This window comes from Hydra vulgaris, chromosome 09 (genome assembly GCF_038396675.1).
Source record: "Hydra vulgaris chromosome 09, alternate assembly HydraT2T_AEP".
Lineage (NCBI taxonomy): Eukaryota > Metazoa > Cnidaria > Hydrozoa > Anthoathecata > Hydridae > Hydra > Hydra vulgaris.
In genome coordinates this window covers 726950-745381 of record NC_088928.1, presented here as the reverse complement: position 1 = coordinate 745381, position 18432 = coordinate 726950, and the positions used below count along the sequence as shown (strand labels likewise).

The window sequence follows — 18432 nt, the reverse complement described above, 5'->3', positions numbered from 1 at the left end:
TTGCTCTTTCCACGTTCGCATCTTTTTCTATATTTAAAACGCATTCCTCAGTTAATGTTTTAATATCAATAAATGGTGTTTATTTTCCTATTTATGTGAGATTTACTCAAACACAAAACAAAATACCATTTACTGATATTATAACATTAACTGAGGAACGTGAAAATGAGGAATCAACTGACAACCAAATTTTCTCACTTAAGAGAAAATTAGAGTTTTAGAGAAAATAACAGTTTTAGAGAAAGCATTTTAGGAAATAAATAAATTTCCGAATAAGGAAAAATTATTTATTTTTCTAAAATGCTTTCTGGTGTTCAAAACACATAAGGAAAATTCAAGTGGCCATTGAAATACAACATGTGCAATGCTCAAAATTTAGAGAAAATGTCTTGAATGGTGACAATGGTAATTTGGTGATGACTCACCATTGGAAACTATTTTTTGTAAAATTAAAAAAATATTGAATATCTGATGTTGCAATGATATCGTTTTATAACGTTTAAAATAATTTTTTTAAACAGCTTTGATAATTGCTCTTGCTATAAAAGCCGAAATACATGTAAAAAAAGAAATAATGTAATACCATATATGGTGTTATAATGCTTATATATATATATACATATATATATATATATATATATATATATATATATATATATATATATATATATATATATATATATATATATATATATATATATATATATATATATATATACATATATATATATACATACATACATACATACATACATACATACATACATACATACATACATACATACATACATACATACATGCATACATACATACATACATACATACATACATACATACATACATACAGGGCTCGAAATAAGCACCAGCATCACACATTGTCCGGCACTTGTCTGGTAAAAAATGACATCTATTGGTCATTTTGTCCGACCAATATTTTATTAACATGTATTTTCTCATTATTTTACTTGTTCCAAAACTATTAATAAATTCAGTAAAAACGTTGCAGTTAGTTATTAATTTAAATTTATAGGTTAGTATTTATTTTACATTTTGTCTGATGGTTTTTATAAATTTCAAACAAATACTTTAGCTTTTAAAACACCTTTTAAATTTATTTTATAAAAGTTTTCATGTTATTTTAATGCTTATAAAAACTCATACTTTTTATTACAATATTAAATTTTAGTTGTTACATAACGTTTGTTTTTGCGCTAAAAAATTTCGCTATTAAAAGTTTTTATGAAATTAATAAAAAAAGAAAAAGTTTAAAAAGATTTACAAAAAAATGCATGTTTATATAAATATAATTATGTATAATTTTCTTACATAATTTAAATAAAATTGGCTTACTATAAACATTATAATTAATTTGTTGCTTTATTTAATAAAGTATTAAGTAAACCTAATAATTTAAGTATTTAATATATTTACATATTAATTTATGTATTTAATAATTTTGTATTTTTATTATACAATTTTATAACATTTTAATTATGTATATAATAATTACATAATTTATGTATTTAATATATAATAATAATTTATGTAATAATTTATGTATTTAATAGTTTTCAAAGCATTCCGCATGTTATCATAATTTTTTTTAAAAATAATATAAATATATTTTTCAAATTTTAATTTTTTGAGCTCAGATTTTTTCTTTTTATTTAAGATTTTCTTTTTGCTAGATAATATATCTTACAAGTTGTACAAAATATTTAATGCGTGGTCAGGAATGGCATTGGATCGCACTTCTTTAATTTTTATCGAACATGTTCAGCAAACTTGAGTCTTAATCAGACACATTGTCCAGTACAAAAAAGTTCGTTATTTCGAGCCCTGTATATATATATATATATATATATATATATATATATATATATATATATATATATATATATATATATATATATATATATATATATATATATATATATATATATATATATATATATATATATATATATATATAGGAGTTGATTAGTTAGGCTTGTAGCAAGCTTGGTAGTTTTTTAATAAGAATTTATTTTTGTGGCGGCATTTTGATATAATTTTGGTTTTTTTACTTAGAAGTACCTCAGGTTTTGGATACAATATAATTGCAAATTTCTCATATAGACACTATGATTTCTCGTAGTGGGCACCTTTTCGAAATATTTAAGCAGAAGGGTACAGATTTTAGAATAGACCATGTGAATATAGGGGTTTCAATAAAGTTGTTTTTCAATAAAGTTGTTTTTATTTTTTGTATTTAACATTATTGATGATTTGTGATTGTTATATCTGGTCTATGTGGCAGTGTGGGGGGCCAAAAAACATTTAAAATAATTTTACATTTTGTTTAATTTGGAAAAAGTAGGTGCAAGTCTCCCCCATTCCCTCATTGTTGCTCTACCTAATGTGATAACAGTTTTTTTTAACTTGGTAGGCTAAAAAAATTGTTAAAATGACTATTAAATCTTACATAGTTCCATAAATTTTTGAAATAAAACATGAAAGTATAGCCTTCATAGTTTGGCTTTTTTTTTTTGGCAATTTTCATGGCAGAATGGTATTATTTTGGAATTTTATAACCAGTCTTTTGACATTTAACATGTAGGAAGTTCTGGCAACCCTGAACTTAAGAACATGTTTTCCTCTTGCTCTTTTTTTTTTATTATTCAATGTTTTCATTTATTTTTCTCTTAGCTTTTCCTTTTCACTTACAAAATCATTACAATGAATAAATTATTTTTAAATAAGTTTAAATTATCTATAAAGCTTTAGCATATTTTTTTCTATCAATTAGGCAAATATATATTTGTGGTGAAACACATATTTGTAAATACTTTTTTTAGTTAAAACTCTGTTTAACGTAACTAGGGCTGGTAAATGGTTAATGATTAATCTTGAAAAGAAAATGTAAACAAATAGTTCAGCACGGCCGTTGAGAAGCCTGATGACCATTTAACAATGTTGTCTGGTAAAAGTCCTTCTGATATTTGGCATTTTTTATTAGAAAACAAAGTGAAATTATTATACAAATGCAAACATTGTTCAGTTGAAATTAAATTTTACTCATCGACTTCAAGTTTCCTATATCATTTAGAGCACAAACAGAAAAGACAAAAAATACGCAGCTAAGTGTTGCTGTCTACGGTAATAAAACAGGTAACAAAGCTGAAGAAGTATTAGCTTGTTGAACAACTGTAGATTGTATTTCTTTTGCAACTTTGGCCAACAGTAACTCTTATAGTGGTTGCTTGCAGCCATGTTGGATGCAAAGATATTAAAAAAAAAAAAAATAGTCAAGGTATTAAAACTGGCTGAAAAAGCTTAGGCACTTAAAATCCCAGATGATCGACATGCTATAAAGGCAACTGTTATAAACTACACAAGCTCAGTAAAAGTAAGAATTGCTCAAGAGCTTCAACAAAAAAAAAAAAAAAACTGGAGAAACGTTTTCAATTTCTTTTCATGAGTGGACTTCGGGTGGAACTAGAAGATATTTGTGTCTTAATATACATTGTTCCGACAAATTTTATTACAGTCTTGAAATGATTAGAAAAAAATGGTTTGATGCCTTCAGAAAGAGCAGTTAATATTGTTATTGAAAAGTTAAATGATTTTTGCTTAAGTTTGATCAATGATATCTTTGGGTGTGTTACTCATGGTGCATCAGTCATGAAAAAAATGGGATGAGAAATGGGAGTTACCCACCAACTTTGTTATTGCAATGGAATTCATCTAGCAATATGTGATATTCTTTATAAGAAAAAGGGTTTAGCAACAGAAACAACTAGAGAAGAACTTATTATGGAAAAGCTAAATGAAAATGAAGAATCTTGTTCCAACCCTGATGATGAAAATTAATCAGCTTTGTTGATAAGGAAATGCAATTTAATAAGGACTATGGTATTACTATATAAAAGGTTCATAAAATTGCCAGGCTGTTTAGAAAATTACCACTTAAAAATGGTAACCTTTAAAATATTTGTAGATCAGATTTAGGAAAAGAACTTAGGCCTTTTCTGGATACTAAGACAAGGTAGAATTATCTAATCAGTTTGTTAAAACGATTTTTGGAATTAAAAAATTTTATTGGGAATGCTCTTGTATATTCAGAACAGATTTGATAATTTCTTATTTATCAGAGAACAAATTACTAACATTGGTCAAAAATTATTAAATGCAGTGTCTGGGAAAATTACTGAAAAAAAAAATTATTGCTGGTTTAATATGCTATTTGCATAATCCAGATGACTTTAAATCAGATTCAGAGTTACCAGTTAATTTTTTAAAATACCCAAATAAAAATGAAATTGCTTAATTAGCTCAAGATGTTTTTATGTTTGTTTCTACATGAGGAAGTAGAAGCACCACCTGAGTCTGATATTAAATCTACTTTTAATGTAGGACCAATAAGAAAAAAAACTAAAGAATTTGCAGATATATATAAAAATATAACTAACAAATATAACTTCAACAAAAGTAAGAAATAAAGGACAAACTAGTAAGTCATCCCTGAAAGAGATTTTGACTTGTATTAAGCAAGAAATGACAGTACTTAAAAGAACTGGAAAAGGTCAAACTACTTAGAAAAGCTTTGCAATGCCATGCTTAGCCTTCCATTATCTTCTGTAAAAGCAGATACAAGTTTTAGTGCTGCAGTTTTATTTATTACTAAGTTAAGAACGAGTTTAAATGATGACACTGTTAATTACTTATGTTTTTTAAGATCATATCAGATGAAAAAGGAAATAAAGTCATAAGAAGTTGTACTTACTTTTTTAAACTGTAAGTATTAATTTGTAAAAATTAATCATAACTAATTGATTAATCAATTTTTGTGAAGTTTAATCGTTAATTGATTAATTTGAAATACCAATTAATCTACCACCCCTAAATGTAACATAAGTAATTGATATAGTAGCATTTCACAGAACGATTTTTTTTGAATTAAGTATTCAGTTTAAGTTTTTAAAAATATTTTTAAAAAGTTGTTTTTTTTATTAAAAAAAAAATTAAAATTAAATTACTTAAGGAGGAAACAGATTTATTTAGTTGACCAACTTCGCGCCCCTTCTTTATCTATTAGGCAGGCATAGATGTATTTATAAAACATTGTTTCCAGCTAGTAAGGTTTCCCGAACTATGTGATAGCTCTCAGACAGGCTTATTCCATCAACAGCTGTAAAGTATCAGAGTACTAACAGTGCCATGTTCCGCATGAATGGTGTCCATGTTCGGTTGTTTCTGGTTATCTAATAGTTGTCTATAGGACATTGCTTTAAAAACCTAAAAGCACAGTGGCTAGCCGCTATTATTTTTATTTATATATTCATCATCTATTAGGCTGGCGTAGATGTATTTATAATACATTGTTTCCAGTTCAAGATGGTGAATTGTGTATCTTCAATCAAAAGCTCAATGCATTGCTTTTGCTTGAGCCTCTGTTTTTACGACTAGACAATTCATTCTATTATCTCCTAATCGTTTTACCCCTTTGTTACTGCTTAGGGTTTATTAATAGTATTGAGGCAATTGCTTGGACTATTAAGTAGTGTACTGAGAACTATCTGTGCTTTGAGTCAAGTTCTTTAACAAATTAAAAAATGAATAAAGTACCAAAAACTAAAAAACACAAAGAAGACATCATCAAGTTCTCGAAATCTATCACTAATATTTGTGGATTTAAACTAACTTTTCTCCTGTTGAGTCTTATCTCTTGCAAAGATTACTGACCTACTTGCTCTTTGTGGGACTACTTTGTGTTCAGCTGTCTCATCTTCTGATCATAGTGTTGATGGTTATCGTCTTTTAATTCGTAAAGACTTCAATAGTCACATGCTTGGCCTAGGCATTTACATTCATAAGAGTTCACACATTTGTTGGAAAACTAGGTTTGAATCCACAGACTATTTATGTGCTTCCTTTTACCGTCACTTCACTCTATGGCTTTTCTCTTTGTTTTATAGCACTCTCCTTACTCTCAAGGCTGCACTTTTTTTGATGTTATTTTTGATCCAATTGATCAAGTCCTTTCTCTTTATACTTCAGCTAATATCGTTGTTGTTGTTGTTCACTCTAATGATCATCACACTAAATGGTTTGGCTCTAGTGTCAGTGACTCTGCAAGCGTTAAGCCCCAAATAACACAAATAGTCAACTTTCCAACTTATTTTCCAGAAATATTTTCCGAATCATTTACCATCTCTACTCAATTTATATCTTGTTTCTGATCCTAGTCAGGGCTCAGTTTCTTCAGATTCACCAATAGGTGCTTCTGATCACAGGTTGATCTCTCTAAAACTATTATCTCGTACTTTTTCATCATCAGAATACCCCTATCATTGTACCTCTTACAACTCTCTCTCTCTGGGACTGAACTCTTTCCATAATTTTTTTTGTGATGGCCAATAAGTAGAAATTTTTTTCTATTCTTGGTGACAAATTTGCCTCTTTTGTAACTTTTCAGATTCTGGCTGGTATGTCATCTTTCAATCTTCCTCAATATTTCCAAGTCAAAGTCTCACTCTTCTCAATGATTTTTCTTTCATTGTACTGCTGCAATATTCAATCGTTACCAACGCTTGCATATCTATTGCCAAAACAATTTTTCAGAAAAGAGATCTGTTTTATATTGCTAGAAACCATTGTAAAAATGTTTTGCCTAACTCCTCAGCCTGCTATTCTCAGGTCATTTCTGCTACATCAACGGAGGGTTTGGCATGGGGCAGCAATTTTGTCATTCGTTATTCTTTGTTTTTTTTTTTCTTTTCCTAAAAAAGCTCTATTGATTAAGATAAGCCCAAAAAGTGAGCAAATGCTTATATAAATACACTATAGTAAATATAGTATATATATATATATATATATATATATATATATATATATATATATATATATATATATATATATATATATATATATATATATATATATTTCTCTATCTCTCTCTTTCTCTCTCTCTCATCTCTCTCTCTCTCTCTCTCTCTCTCTCATATATATATATATATATATATATATATATATATATATATATATATATATATATATATATATATATATATATATTTCTCTATCTCTCTCTTTTTCTTTCTCTCTCTTTCTCTCTCATCTATATCTCTCTCTCTATATATATATTTATATATATATGTGTGTGTGTGTATATATATATATATATATATATATATATATATATATATATATATATATATTTATATATAAGTATATATATTATATATAAGTATATAAATATATATATATATATATATATGAAGGGCTCAGTGGAAAAAGTACTCAAGTCACAAAATTAATGTTTTGAGAAAATTTAGTTTGATCAGAGATATAACACTTTAAAACAAGGATTTAAAATGGCTGATCAAAGTAGATTTTCTCAAAACATTTACTTTGTGACTTAAGACTTAAGTCACAAAGTTTTTTGAAAAATATATATATTTTTTTATTTATTATTATATTTTATTAATAATATGTATTAAAATAAAAGCAAATATATATTTTTCAAAAAAGTTTAACTCTGTTCTTTGTTTTCTAGTAAGTTGCATCTTAGTATTGGTTGCTTGCAGCCTAGTTGGGAGTGAATCTCAACAAAAAAAAAAATTAATTTAGATAAAGTAAAAATTAATTTAGATATAAAGTAATCATTTTCTCAACTTTGTAAAAAATGTTTTTAAATTTTTTGTATTGATTTTTTTTTCTTTTCTTTTTTTTTACAGCTATTGAAATGCAGCCTATTATAATACTTCCTACAGGTATTAATTTGTTCTTTATGATATTTTTATTTATGTTAGATCATCTTGCATTTTTTTTTAAATAGATATATACCTTTTTAAAATACCTACTTATAGAAGGATTTTTTTAAATAGTTGTTGTTTTATAATCGTTGTTAAAAGTATTAAAATTAAATGGCAGTTAAAAAAATGTGAAAACTTCCTACACCTCCTATCATTCCATAGCACAAATTTTAAAATAATCTGAGCACACTATTCTTGATGAACATTGCTGATGAACATTGCTGTTGTTGGGAAAACATAGAGAAAAAATCTGAGCACATTTTTATTAAACTAATTTTTTACTCTTAATCAGTTAATTTTAAAAATGTCCAACTTTTTTTTTTTTAATCTAAGGATATCTTTACTGATATCATAAATCTGTATTTTTGATTTGAAACAAAGTTTTGAAGATTTTGTTTTGAAACTTTGTTTTAGTAAGGTTCTAATGCTTGAATTAAAAAATAAGATTTATAAAGCCTTGCATTACAAGGCCTAAATTAAATTAGCAAACATTTATTTTTTAATTATTTATAACAATTATTATTGGTGACTAAATTTTAAGAGTTATTTTAAAGCACTGACTCACTTTAAAAAATATTCAGCTATAGCAACAAATGGTTTCAAATAGTCCAGTTTGAGTAAGTCCAGTTAATCTTCTGAATTTTGATTTAAATGAAAGATTTTATTTTAAATGAAAGATTTTGAAAGATTTTATCATATTTAACTGGAGACTTATTAAATATTGTTATTTCTGTATAATTATTTTGTTTAAATAAAATTAAATTTAAGTTTTCATTAAATAGTGATTAAACAGCTGTATATAAAATATTTCTTATAAACAGATTGTTTATAAACATTATGCTTTAAAATAAACATCTGTTAAACAGATGTTTATTTTAAAGCATACTTAAGAATGTTTAAGAATTTAATTTTTGAAACTATTTTGTCAAAAAAAATAATGTTCTTACTACTTTTTTACCATTTTTTTTTAATTCAGATTATGAACACTATAACAAAATAAGATTTTATAAATTTAAAGCATGAATAATCTTAAAAAACTCTATAACTTTAAATCGGGGCTATAAATATAAATATATATATATATAAATTTAAACTTTAAATTCGGGGCTTGGCGATAAGACAAATTGTGTCTTCTTCTTGCCCCGGCCATCTGTATATTGGAAATATTTGTTGTATTTATATTTTTATACTGCAAAAAAATGGAGGAAAAAAAAATCTTAACTTATTTACTATTATCTTTAACCTTTATAAAACAAATCCTAATGTAAAGGGTGGTTAAACTTATTTCCACTTCAATATGGTAATAATCAAAAAAATAGCAAAATAATTATTTATTAGTGGTGTTTTTGCACTTTTAAGACAAAAAAAAATATTTATATTTAGAACTGAGTTTATTTCTAAATGAAAAAAAGTTATTACAAGGACATACAGTTTTGAAACATATTTAAGTATCCTAGTTTTACCTTCTCTATTAAATTTAAAATGAGTTTAAATTTAAAATAAAATTTAAAGTAAGTTTAAAATAAATTTAAAATTAAAATTTAAATACAATTTAAATAATAAAATTTAAATTTAATTTAAATAATAAATTTAAAATTAAAATTTAAAATAAGTTTAAAAGTTAAAATCTCAATTTAATTTAAAAAGAGTTTAAGCTTATTTTGGATCAATCTTGGTAGCCTTGGTAACCAAGATTATAATGTTCTGGGAAACAGTTTCTTTTTTCATTTTTTGACATCCTTTTTGAAGCATTGTGTCTTGGAGACAGATGACCAGTATCAGTATTTATTTCCCTTACAATAAGACTTTGTTACGTCAGTTTTTCATTATTTTTCTTTTATTCAGCAATTTGCTGTAATGCTTGGGAGGAGCTTTTTTAATTTTGAAAATGTTGTTATAGTCAAGTATAATGTTATTATTTGCATTTTTTTTCCATATTATTGATCAAAGTTCTGAATTGCTGTGATTCATAGCACTTATTGTCAGTTTGCTTTTAACAATAAATTATTAAAACTTAGGTTTTAATTTTTTTTTTTTTTTTTTTTGCTAAATAAATGTAATTTTTCCATTTGAAGTATTCAGATGTAAATATTAAGATGCTTTGGAAATTCACATTCAAAAAAATAATTGTATTGCTAATGTTTTGATTTAGTGCATTAAAAAAATTTATTCTTTTCCGAATTCACATTCACAAGAAATGTTTTACAAACTCTTTTTTTTTATTCTTTTACAATTAATTTTTACAATTAAAAAAAAAGTGGTTGCTAATGTTTTAATTTTGAAACTTAAATGTTTTAATTTTGAAACTTAAATTGTATTGTATTAAAAAAATGATATAAAAATTGTATTAAAATAATATTAAATTTTTGCATTTTTAATTTTTGAACTTTGAATTAGACTGCTTTCCATTGATTTCATCAGACCTATGCTTTTGTACAATTTTGAATCAGTTATAAAGTTAGTGGGATTATATTTTTAAAAAACAGTGCAAAATAAATTGTTGAAAACTTTTTGATGCTTAAGTTTAGCATCAACAACAAAGTTAAATGAATTTAATTATTTCTCCATATTTAAAACTAGTCAACAGTTCAAAATTAGTAAAAATTATACAGCAGAATTCTACAGTAATTGCCGCTCTAGTGAAAAGTATTGAGAGTTGTATTGTAAACAAAATCAAACAGGCTTATGTATACCATTGTAAGCAAAGGTTATATTTGGAAAATTTGAGCAAATAAGCTGTTTTTTACGAGTGAAGAAGTTGGCGACGTTAGATATTTGCAACTCTAAGGTCTATTTATTATATACGAGAATTCATACACTATGGTTAGGAGTATCAACATCTCTTTTTGTTGCAAAAGTGCAAATTAATCAATATAATCCATTAATTCTTCATTATAAACTTCTTGCTTAATTAATTTATTACAATAATTCGTTATTATCTGAAACCATACAGCTATTTTTATTATTGTTTGTATTTGTTATTATTACTTTTGTATTATATTTATAACTATTATTATTGCTATTATTATTTTAAGTATTTTTGTTATTATTATTATTATTATTATTATTATTATTAATAATAATAATAATAATAATAATAATAATAATAATAATAATAATAACAGCAAAAATAAATAATAATAGTAAAAATAGTTATTATTGTTGTTGTTGTTGTAATTATTATTATTATTATTATTGTTATTATTATTATTATTATTATTATTATTACTATTATTATTATTACTATTTATATTTTTGTTTAATTAACAGATTGATTGCAGAAAGTTTAAGTTAATTTATTTTTTTAATTATAATAATTTTGTATATAGTCATACTCATTATATACTTATATATATTTATATACTTATATCATTAAACTTTTATAAGATTACACTTAAATAAAACATTTATAAACAATTCCTATATAAAAGTTGTTTGTTGTTAAATAATCTTGTTTTTAAAGTTGTTTCAAAACAAAAAGTTCTTGTTGTTAAAAAATCTTTTTGTCAAAAAATAATTTTATTTGAAGAATTTGTAAATGTACTAATAATATACATATCACGATGATGAGATAAAGTAAAATAGAATAAAACCCAGTGCTTCTCTTACCCTGTTGATGATTTGTTGATGTCTTTATAATTGCCACTGTTACTGTTAAAAAAATTTTATTTGCAACTTTAGAAATTACACATTATTATGGTATGAATTAAAAAATAAATGTCTAGTATTTTAAGAAATTGTTTTGTTTATTTTGTTATTTGATTTTTATTTTTTTTTTTAAACATTGTCTGCTTTACTGATAAAGAAAGAGAAGGAGGTTGGGGGGTGAGGAGGAGGGGCTTTGGGGGGGCTTTGGAGGAAAGAGACACTAAAATTTTTTAGTTTAAAAAAAATTTAAATCTTTAAATTGTTTATAAACATAGTTTGGCTATGATTTTCAAATTAAAATCATTTTTAATTTTGTTTTATTTTCAATATTTTTTTTTTTTTTTTTTTGTTTTTTTATTTTAGATTTTGTTAATCATAAAAAAGAGATAAACCTTACTCAAGGTTTACTTCTTGGAACACTGTACAAGCTGAACAAGGAGTATACTGTGTCCTTTAATTTAAAGCCCACTAACTACTCTGAAGGCCTAAAAAGTGTTTTACACTTAACCTTGGGTAATAACAGTGACACTTATGGTGGCGTAAATCTTGGTGTTTGGTTTCATGAAGACGGTTCTGGAAAACTTGTTATTTGTTCTGATGTTAATGATAATGATAGCTATTGTGTTCAAACAACTCCACTTACCTTGGGTAAATGGCACAAGATTAAAATAAGCCAAAGTATGGAGAAAGGAAAGTATTGGTTCACTGTTAATATGAATAAACTTAATATTCATAAAGTGGAAAATACTTTTGCTAGAGATTTCCAATACATAAAAGTGTATGCTTCTAATCCTTGGGATGATGTGCAAAATGGTTTAATATCAGAAATTTTAGTTAATAATGGAAAACCTGGTTAGACTTTTATTTTTATTATTTATGCATTTATAGAAAGCTATTATGCATATGTAAGCATTGCGACAGTCATTGCAATCTTTCATATGTAAGCAATTATATACCTACACGAAAAAACACAAAAAAGTTTTTATTTTTGTTAACATAAGTTATACTTGTTTCATCAATTATTTTTCTGTTACTTATCTCAGTTTTAAATATCAAGATTCAAAATAATAATAATATAGCTTAAAGAATAACTTTTTTTATGAATAACTTTTAGTAATTTAAAGCATAAGAAATAACTTTAAAGGGATCCTAAAGTGCCGTGACTAGCTGTGTTCATATCAAAGAGAAAATACTTTTTGGTATAATAAGTAATGTTTGGGCTGAATTTTTTTGAGTAAAATAAAAAAATAAACGTATAACAAGAAAAACTAACTTATTTGTTTTATTCAAAGCTTGCCGTCTCCATGTTAGGCCAATTGCTTTAACTCTTTAAAATATACGCCACAATCTACAGACTTGATAGTTTATTCAAGCGTGTTCCAAAGAGTATTATAAATTTTTATGATTAGAAGTTTTATAAACTATGGTGTCATTGTGGAATTACAATATGAAATCTAAAAATTCTTTTTTTCATCAAATTATAGAATTTTTTTTTTTTTTTCCCATTTTAGATTACTAAAGAATTTGTTTAGTTATTTTATTTTCTAAATTTTGCAAAGTTCGAATTAAAAATATGAATAAAATATTTCAGATACTTTAAGCTTGTCTATTGCTATAAAATATATTTGTGTTATATTTATTATTATTAAATGATTAATATCCTTTTAAAAACTCTATTAAAAAAATTATTTTTAATTATTTAACTTTTTCACTCTTTTCACAGATTTAATAATTTCTCTGCATAATCTTGAACAACTTTTTTTAATTATTAACCTCCCCAAAACCGAGAAGGCCACTACAGCCAAAGAGGCTACTTTTTGTGGTTACAGCCCTTTCTCAACTTCAACTCCAAAACACAAACCTTGACAAACAAGGCCTCTGCATGGAGAAACAAGTTGAGCGCAGTACTACCAGGGGCATGGTGGGGATCAAACTCAGAACTTCTCACTTATGAGGCGAGCACTCTACCATTACACTACTATGGCATAATAAGAGCCATATTGTGTAATTAAAAAACAAGAGCTATATTGTGTGTAATTATAAAAAGTTATTACTTGAGAAAGGTCGAGTAATCCTTGATTTAAAAAAAAACAGACAAAAAGATTTACAAATCTTTTTTTTTTCGCTGCAGTTGCTCATTTTTTTGAATAAAGTTTGGATGGCATACATTGTCAACTAATTAAAATTCTAATAATAAATCTCTTTAAAAACATAACAAACTATATATCAATAGAAAGCTAAACATATGAACTTTTTAATTAAATAAGTTTTTAACACTTATTATTGAACAATAAGAAATGCAAAGTGCTTAAAACCATTGTTTTTATAAATGGTAACTAAAACAAGACCAAAACAAAATTTAATGAATAAAAAGAATGTTTTCAAAAGAGTTTTGTAATTACTTAACTAAATGCTCATATTTATGTGTTAACACTGCTTCATTTTAGAAAGAAAGTTTTTATCAAGGATTACTCAAGATTTTTATCATTTAATCTTTAATAAAAGCACAACTTGCCTCTGCACTTTCGTATCTCTTTAAGTCTCTTAAAGAATTCAATTTAAAGCTCAAGCATTTTTTAAGTTCAGATAATTCAAATTAAAAATTTTAAAAATTTAAATTCAAAAGATAAATTTTTAGTTTCAACTATTATTCAATTCTTCAACTCCGGCTTTTTAAAAATTTTAATTAAAAACACCATCTATTTAATCTTGCTACTTTAAGTATTCTGATGATTTATAGATTTAATATTTTTTTACCATTAAAAATGTTATGAGTATATTTAAAAGGTTATTTGTAGAATATCTTGTTGGTAATACTGTTATTCCGTTAGTCAAAGGAAAGATAATAGCTGAGATACCAAAGCTTGATAAAGAGTATCTAGTATCATTTGAGGTTTATCCTAATCAGTTTGTGTATGGTTATCATAGTATTATTCACTTCACAATTGGTTCTGATGTAAGTAACTATGGTGATAGAGTGCCTGCTGTGTGGTTTAATGAAGATGGTAAAGGAGGTCTTCATATTGCATCAGCAATTAATGGTGTTGTTAATCGATATTTTGATACAACTCCAATTCCATTAAGTGCATGGTCGAACATTGATGTTTTTCAAATTTTAAAGGGATCTGATTATGTATACACAATCAGAATAAATGGAGAAGTTGTTTTTTCTGAAATTAATAAACAGCCAGAAAATTTTAATAATGTTAAAGTCTATGCTTCAAATCTATGGTCTAAAGTTCAAAATGGCTCAATAAGAAACTTGTTTATTGTCAATGGAATTTCAAGTAATTATTTTGCTTAAACTAAAAATTTTATAAATATGATTTTTTTTAAAGAAAAATGAAATTTAAATATGTATTTTTTATATAGTTTTTATGTATAGTTATATTCATATAAGCATGTCATATATTTATACAGATAAACTAAATTTTCATATTTTATAATTCTTGAATACAACTTTTATTATCTGTGGTGACTATTGAGTTTCTATGTCATGGTTTATTGCTTATATTTAATAGTATCAAGGAAAAAAAATTATTACAGTTTTAGTTGTACCCATTAAATTTCTCGTTTTTGAAGAACAACATTATTAACAACTTTAAAGATTAAAAGTTTTTATGGTTAGAAGTTTTATAAAGTTTTACATGCAGTAAAAAGCGCTTTTATTGACTGTATTTTATTGAAAATATTTCTCTAACACACTGTAAACATACTCTTTAAAATTAAATTATTACTCTAACACACTGTGAATACACTCTTTAAAATATGTATATGTAAATGAAATGTTATGTAAACTTCTTGAGTATGAAAGGGATATAAATCATGTAAACGAAAGTGTTATTTAAATTTGTTGAATGTGAAAGGAATACATTTTCAACGGTCATCACACTAAATGGCTTTGGCTCTAACACCACTGACCCTGCTGGCATTATAACTCATAACTGACCTTGACCCTGACCACTGATCCTGCTGGCATTATAACTCATAACTGACCTTGACCCTGACCACTGATCCTGCTGGCATTAAAGCCTAAAACTTTTGGGATCATAACCATTGCATTTCTCAATCTTTTACTCAGTTTTTAAATTTGCGATTCATTTTTCAGACAACTTTAATCACTTAACTTCACTCTTTAATTTGTTTCTTGTATTTGACCATAGCTAGTGTTTAGTTTCTTCTTTTTCTCATTAAGTTGGTTCTGACCAAGCAATGATCTCTATAAATCTTTTATCTTGTACATCTTCTCCTTCACCTTATCATTACACTACATAGTACTTCTCTAAAGCTAATTAGGATTCTTTTTCTAATTTTCTTTGTGATTGTCCTTGGACTGATGTATTTTCTCTCTCTGCTGATGTGCCTCTTACATAACCTCATTGATCCAGGTAGGAATGAAAACTTTTATTTCTTCTTGTTAGTTCCAAGTCAAGCTTCATTCTACTCCTTGGGTTAACCTACTTGTGCAGCTGCTATATCTAATCATAATCTTTTTTTTTCAACTTCTTTAAGAGAACATCTCTTCTTGACAAGGTCAAAAAATGCCTTGTAAACGTAGTTGGAGCGGCTTTATTAAGCCTCTCTCCAAATGCCGCAAGGTTGCATCTCTTTTCTACAAATATTATCATGGTTGCTGCTCAAAGAATCTTGCTCCATCAAACAAAACTAATTCTTGCTTGACTTGACTCTTCATTCAGAAAAGCTTTATTCTTTTATTGTATCTGTCCTTGCATGCACTAGAATTTTTATTTGTCCAGTTTTTTTCACCACACTTCAACCCTTTGGAACTCTCTCCTATCTTCATGTTTTTCTGACTGATGTTGCCAGATACACCATAAGAAGAAAGCTTATGGAGATGACCAGCATGCCAAAGTTTATCAAAAGCTTTTGAAATGTCAAGAGCGATGGCCTTAACCTATCTAATGCACGATAAAACCTATCACCTATCTAATGCACGATAAAACCTATCAGTTATTACTGTTAGCAAATCAGCTGTAGAATGAGGAGATCGAAATCCATATTGATGGTCAGAAAGTAAGTTGTTAGATTCAAGATGAGAAATTAAGTGTTTGTTAATTAAAGATTCAAAAACCTTGCTTATGATAGGAAGAAGACTAATGGAACAGTAGTTAGACGAATCAGATCGCTCTCCAGAAGTTTTGAAGATAGGGATAACAGATGCCGCTTTCCAGCAGGCTGGAAAACAAGACTCTGATAGGCACTTGTTGAATAGTTTGAGAGTATAGAAGACAGCTCCGGAGAACACTTCTGCAAGACAATAACAGGTATGTTGTCCGGGCCACAAGCTGTAGAAGAGTCTAGGCAGAAAATCACTTTAGATACAGAAACTGGAGTAATACGAATGTCAAGCAATGGATCAACCTGTTTGTTGGCTATATCAAGTGGAACGCAACTAGTCAAATCAAGAGATGATATTGATGAAAAGTTTTTAGCAAACAATTCAGCTTTGTCTTTAGGTGAGGTGACAAAGTCTGAACCATACAAGAGAGGTGGAATAAAAGATTTGCCCTTATTATTGATATTATTAAAGATTCTCGAGAAGTCATGGGAGCCTAATTTTTGAGATGAGATGCGAGATTTCATGACCTGAGACTAGCGGGTTTTGGCGTTAGACAAAACCTTTTTACAATTGTTTCTAGCAGTAATAAACAGACGTCTGTTTTCTGGAGAATTGTTTTGCTGATAAATACGGAAGTAACGGTTTCGATTGGCAATCGCAGCAGCACTGTGTGAGGAAAACCATGGAGGAGAGAGAGGCTTGACCTGGAATCATCGAGTGGGAACAAAAGATTCAATGCCAGTCTGAATCCATGAAGTTATGTAAGAAGCATATTTGTCGACAGGAAGACAAAAGATTTCTACCCAAGGGCCATCACGAAGAAAATCACGGAAAGAATCCCAGTCAGCTTTACTGTAGTTGTAAGAGGTTCGATAATAGTGGGATTCAGGTGATGAAGAAGAATGAGATATTTAGTTTTAGATATATATTAGTTTTAGATATATATATATATATATATATATATATATATATATATATATATATATATATATATATATATATATATATATATATATATATATATATATATATATAGATATATATATAGATATATATATATATAGATATATATATATATAGATATATATATATATATATAGATATATATAGATATATATATATATATATATATAGATATATATATATATATATATATATATATATATATATATATATATATATATATATATATATATATATAGATATATAGATATATAGATATATAGATATATATATATATATATATATATATATATATATATATATATATATATATATATATATATATATATATATATATATATATATATATATAGATATATATATATAGATATATATATATATAGATATATATATATATAGATATATATAGATATATATATATATATATATAGATATATATATATATATATATAGATATATATATATAACAGTCTATATAATATAAATTAATATATATATATAACAGTTTGTATAATATAAATTAACATATATACAACAGTCTATATAATATAAAATAACATAAATATAACAGTTTATATAATATAAATTAAATAATAGTTATATTCTTTTTATATTATGATTAATCGTTAAAATAATTCAAATAGATTAATTTTTTTTTTTAATTTTTGTTTTTTAAATTTTTAGGTAATGGAGTGCAACCTGTTATTATTCTTCCAAAAGGTATTATTTTTGTATATATATATACATATATCTATATATATATATATCTATATATATATATATATATATATATATATATATATATATATATATATATATATATATATATATATATATATATTTATATTTATATATATATATATATATATACATATACATATATATATATATATATATATATATATATATATATATATATATATATATATATATATATATATATAT

The 18432-nt window shown here is 25.5% G+C and overlaps 1 protein-coding gene across 2 annotated transcripts in view; it reads left to right on the top strand.

Annotated features, from left to right (window-relative positions):
• LOC124810993 (uncharacterized) overlaps positions 1–18432 on the top strand; it is a 146788-nt gene that overhangs the window by 109956 nt on the left and 18400 nt on the right. For both annotated transcript variants that reach the window (XM_065804441.1, XM_065804440.1), the window contains exons 11-14: positions 7719–7754; positions 11808–12296; positions 14243–14731; positions 18172–18207. In XM_065804441.1, coding sequence (XP_065660513.1) covers positions 7719–7754; positions 11808–12296; positions 14243–14731; positions 18172–18207 — 1050 coding nt within the window. The remainder of the gene's footprint in view (positions 1–7718; positions 7755–11807; positions 12297–14242; positions 14732–18171; positions 18208–18432) is intronic.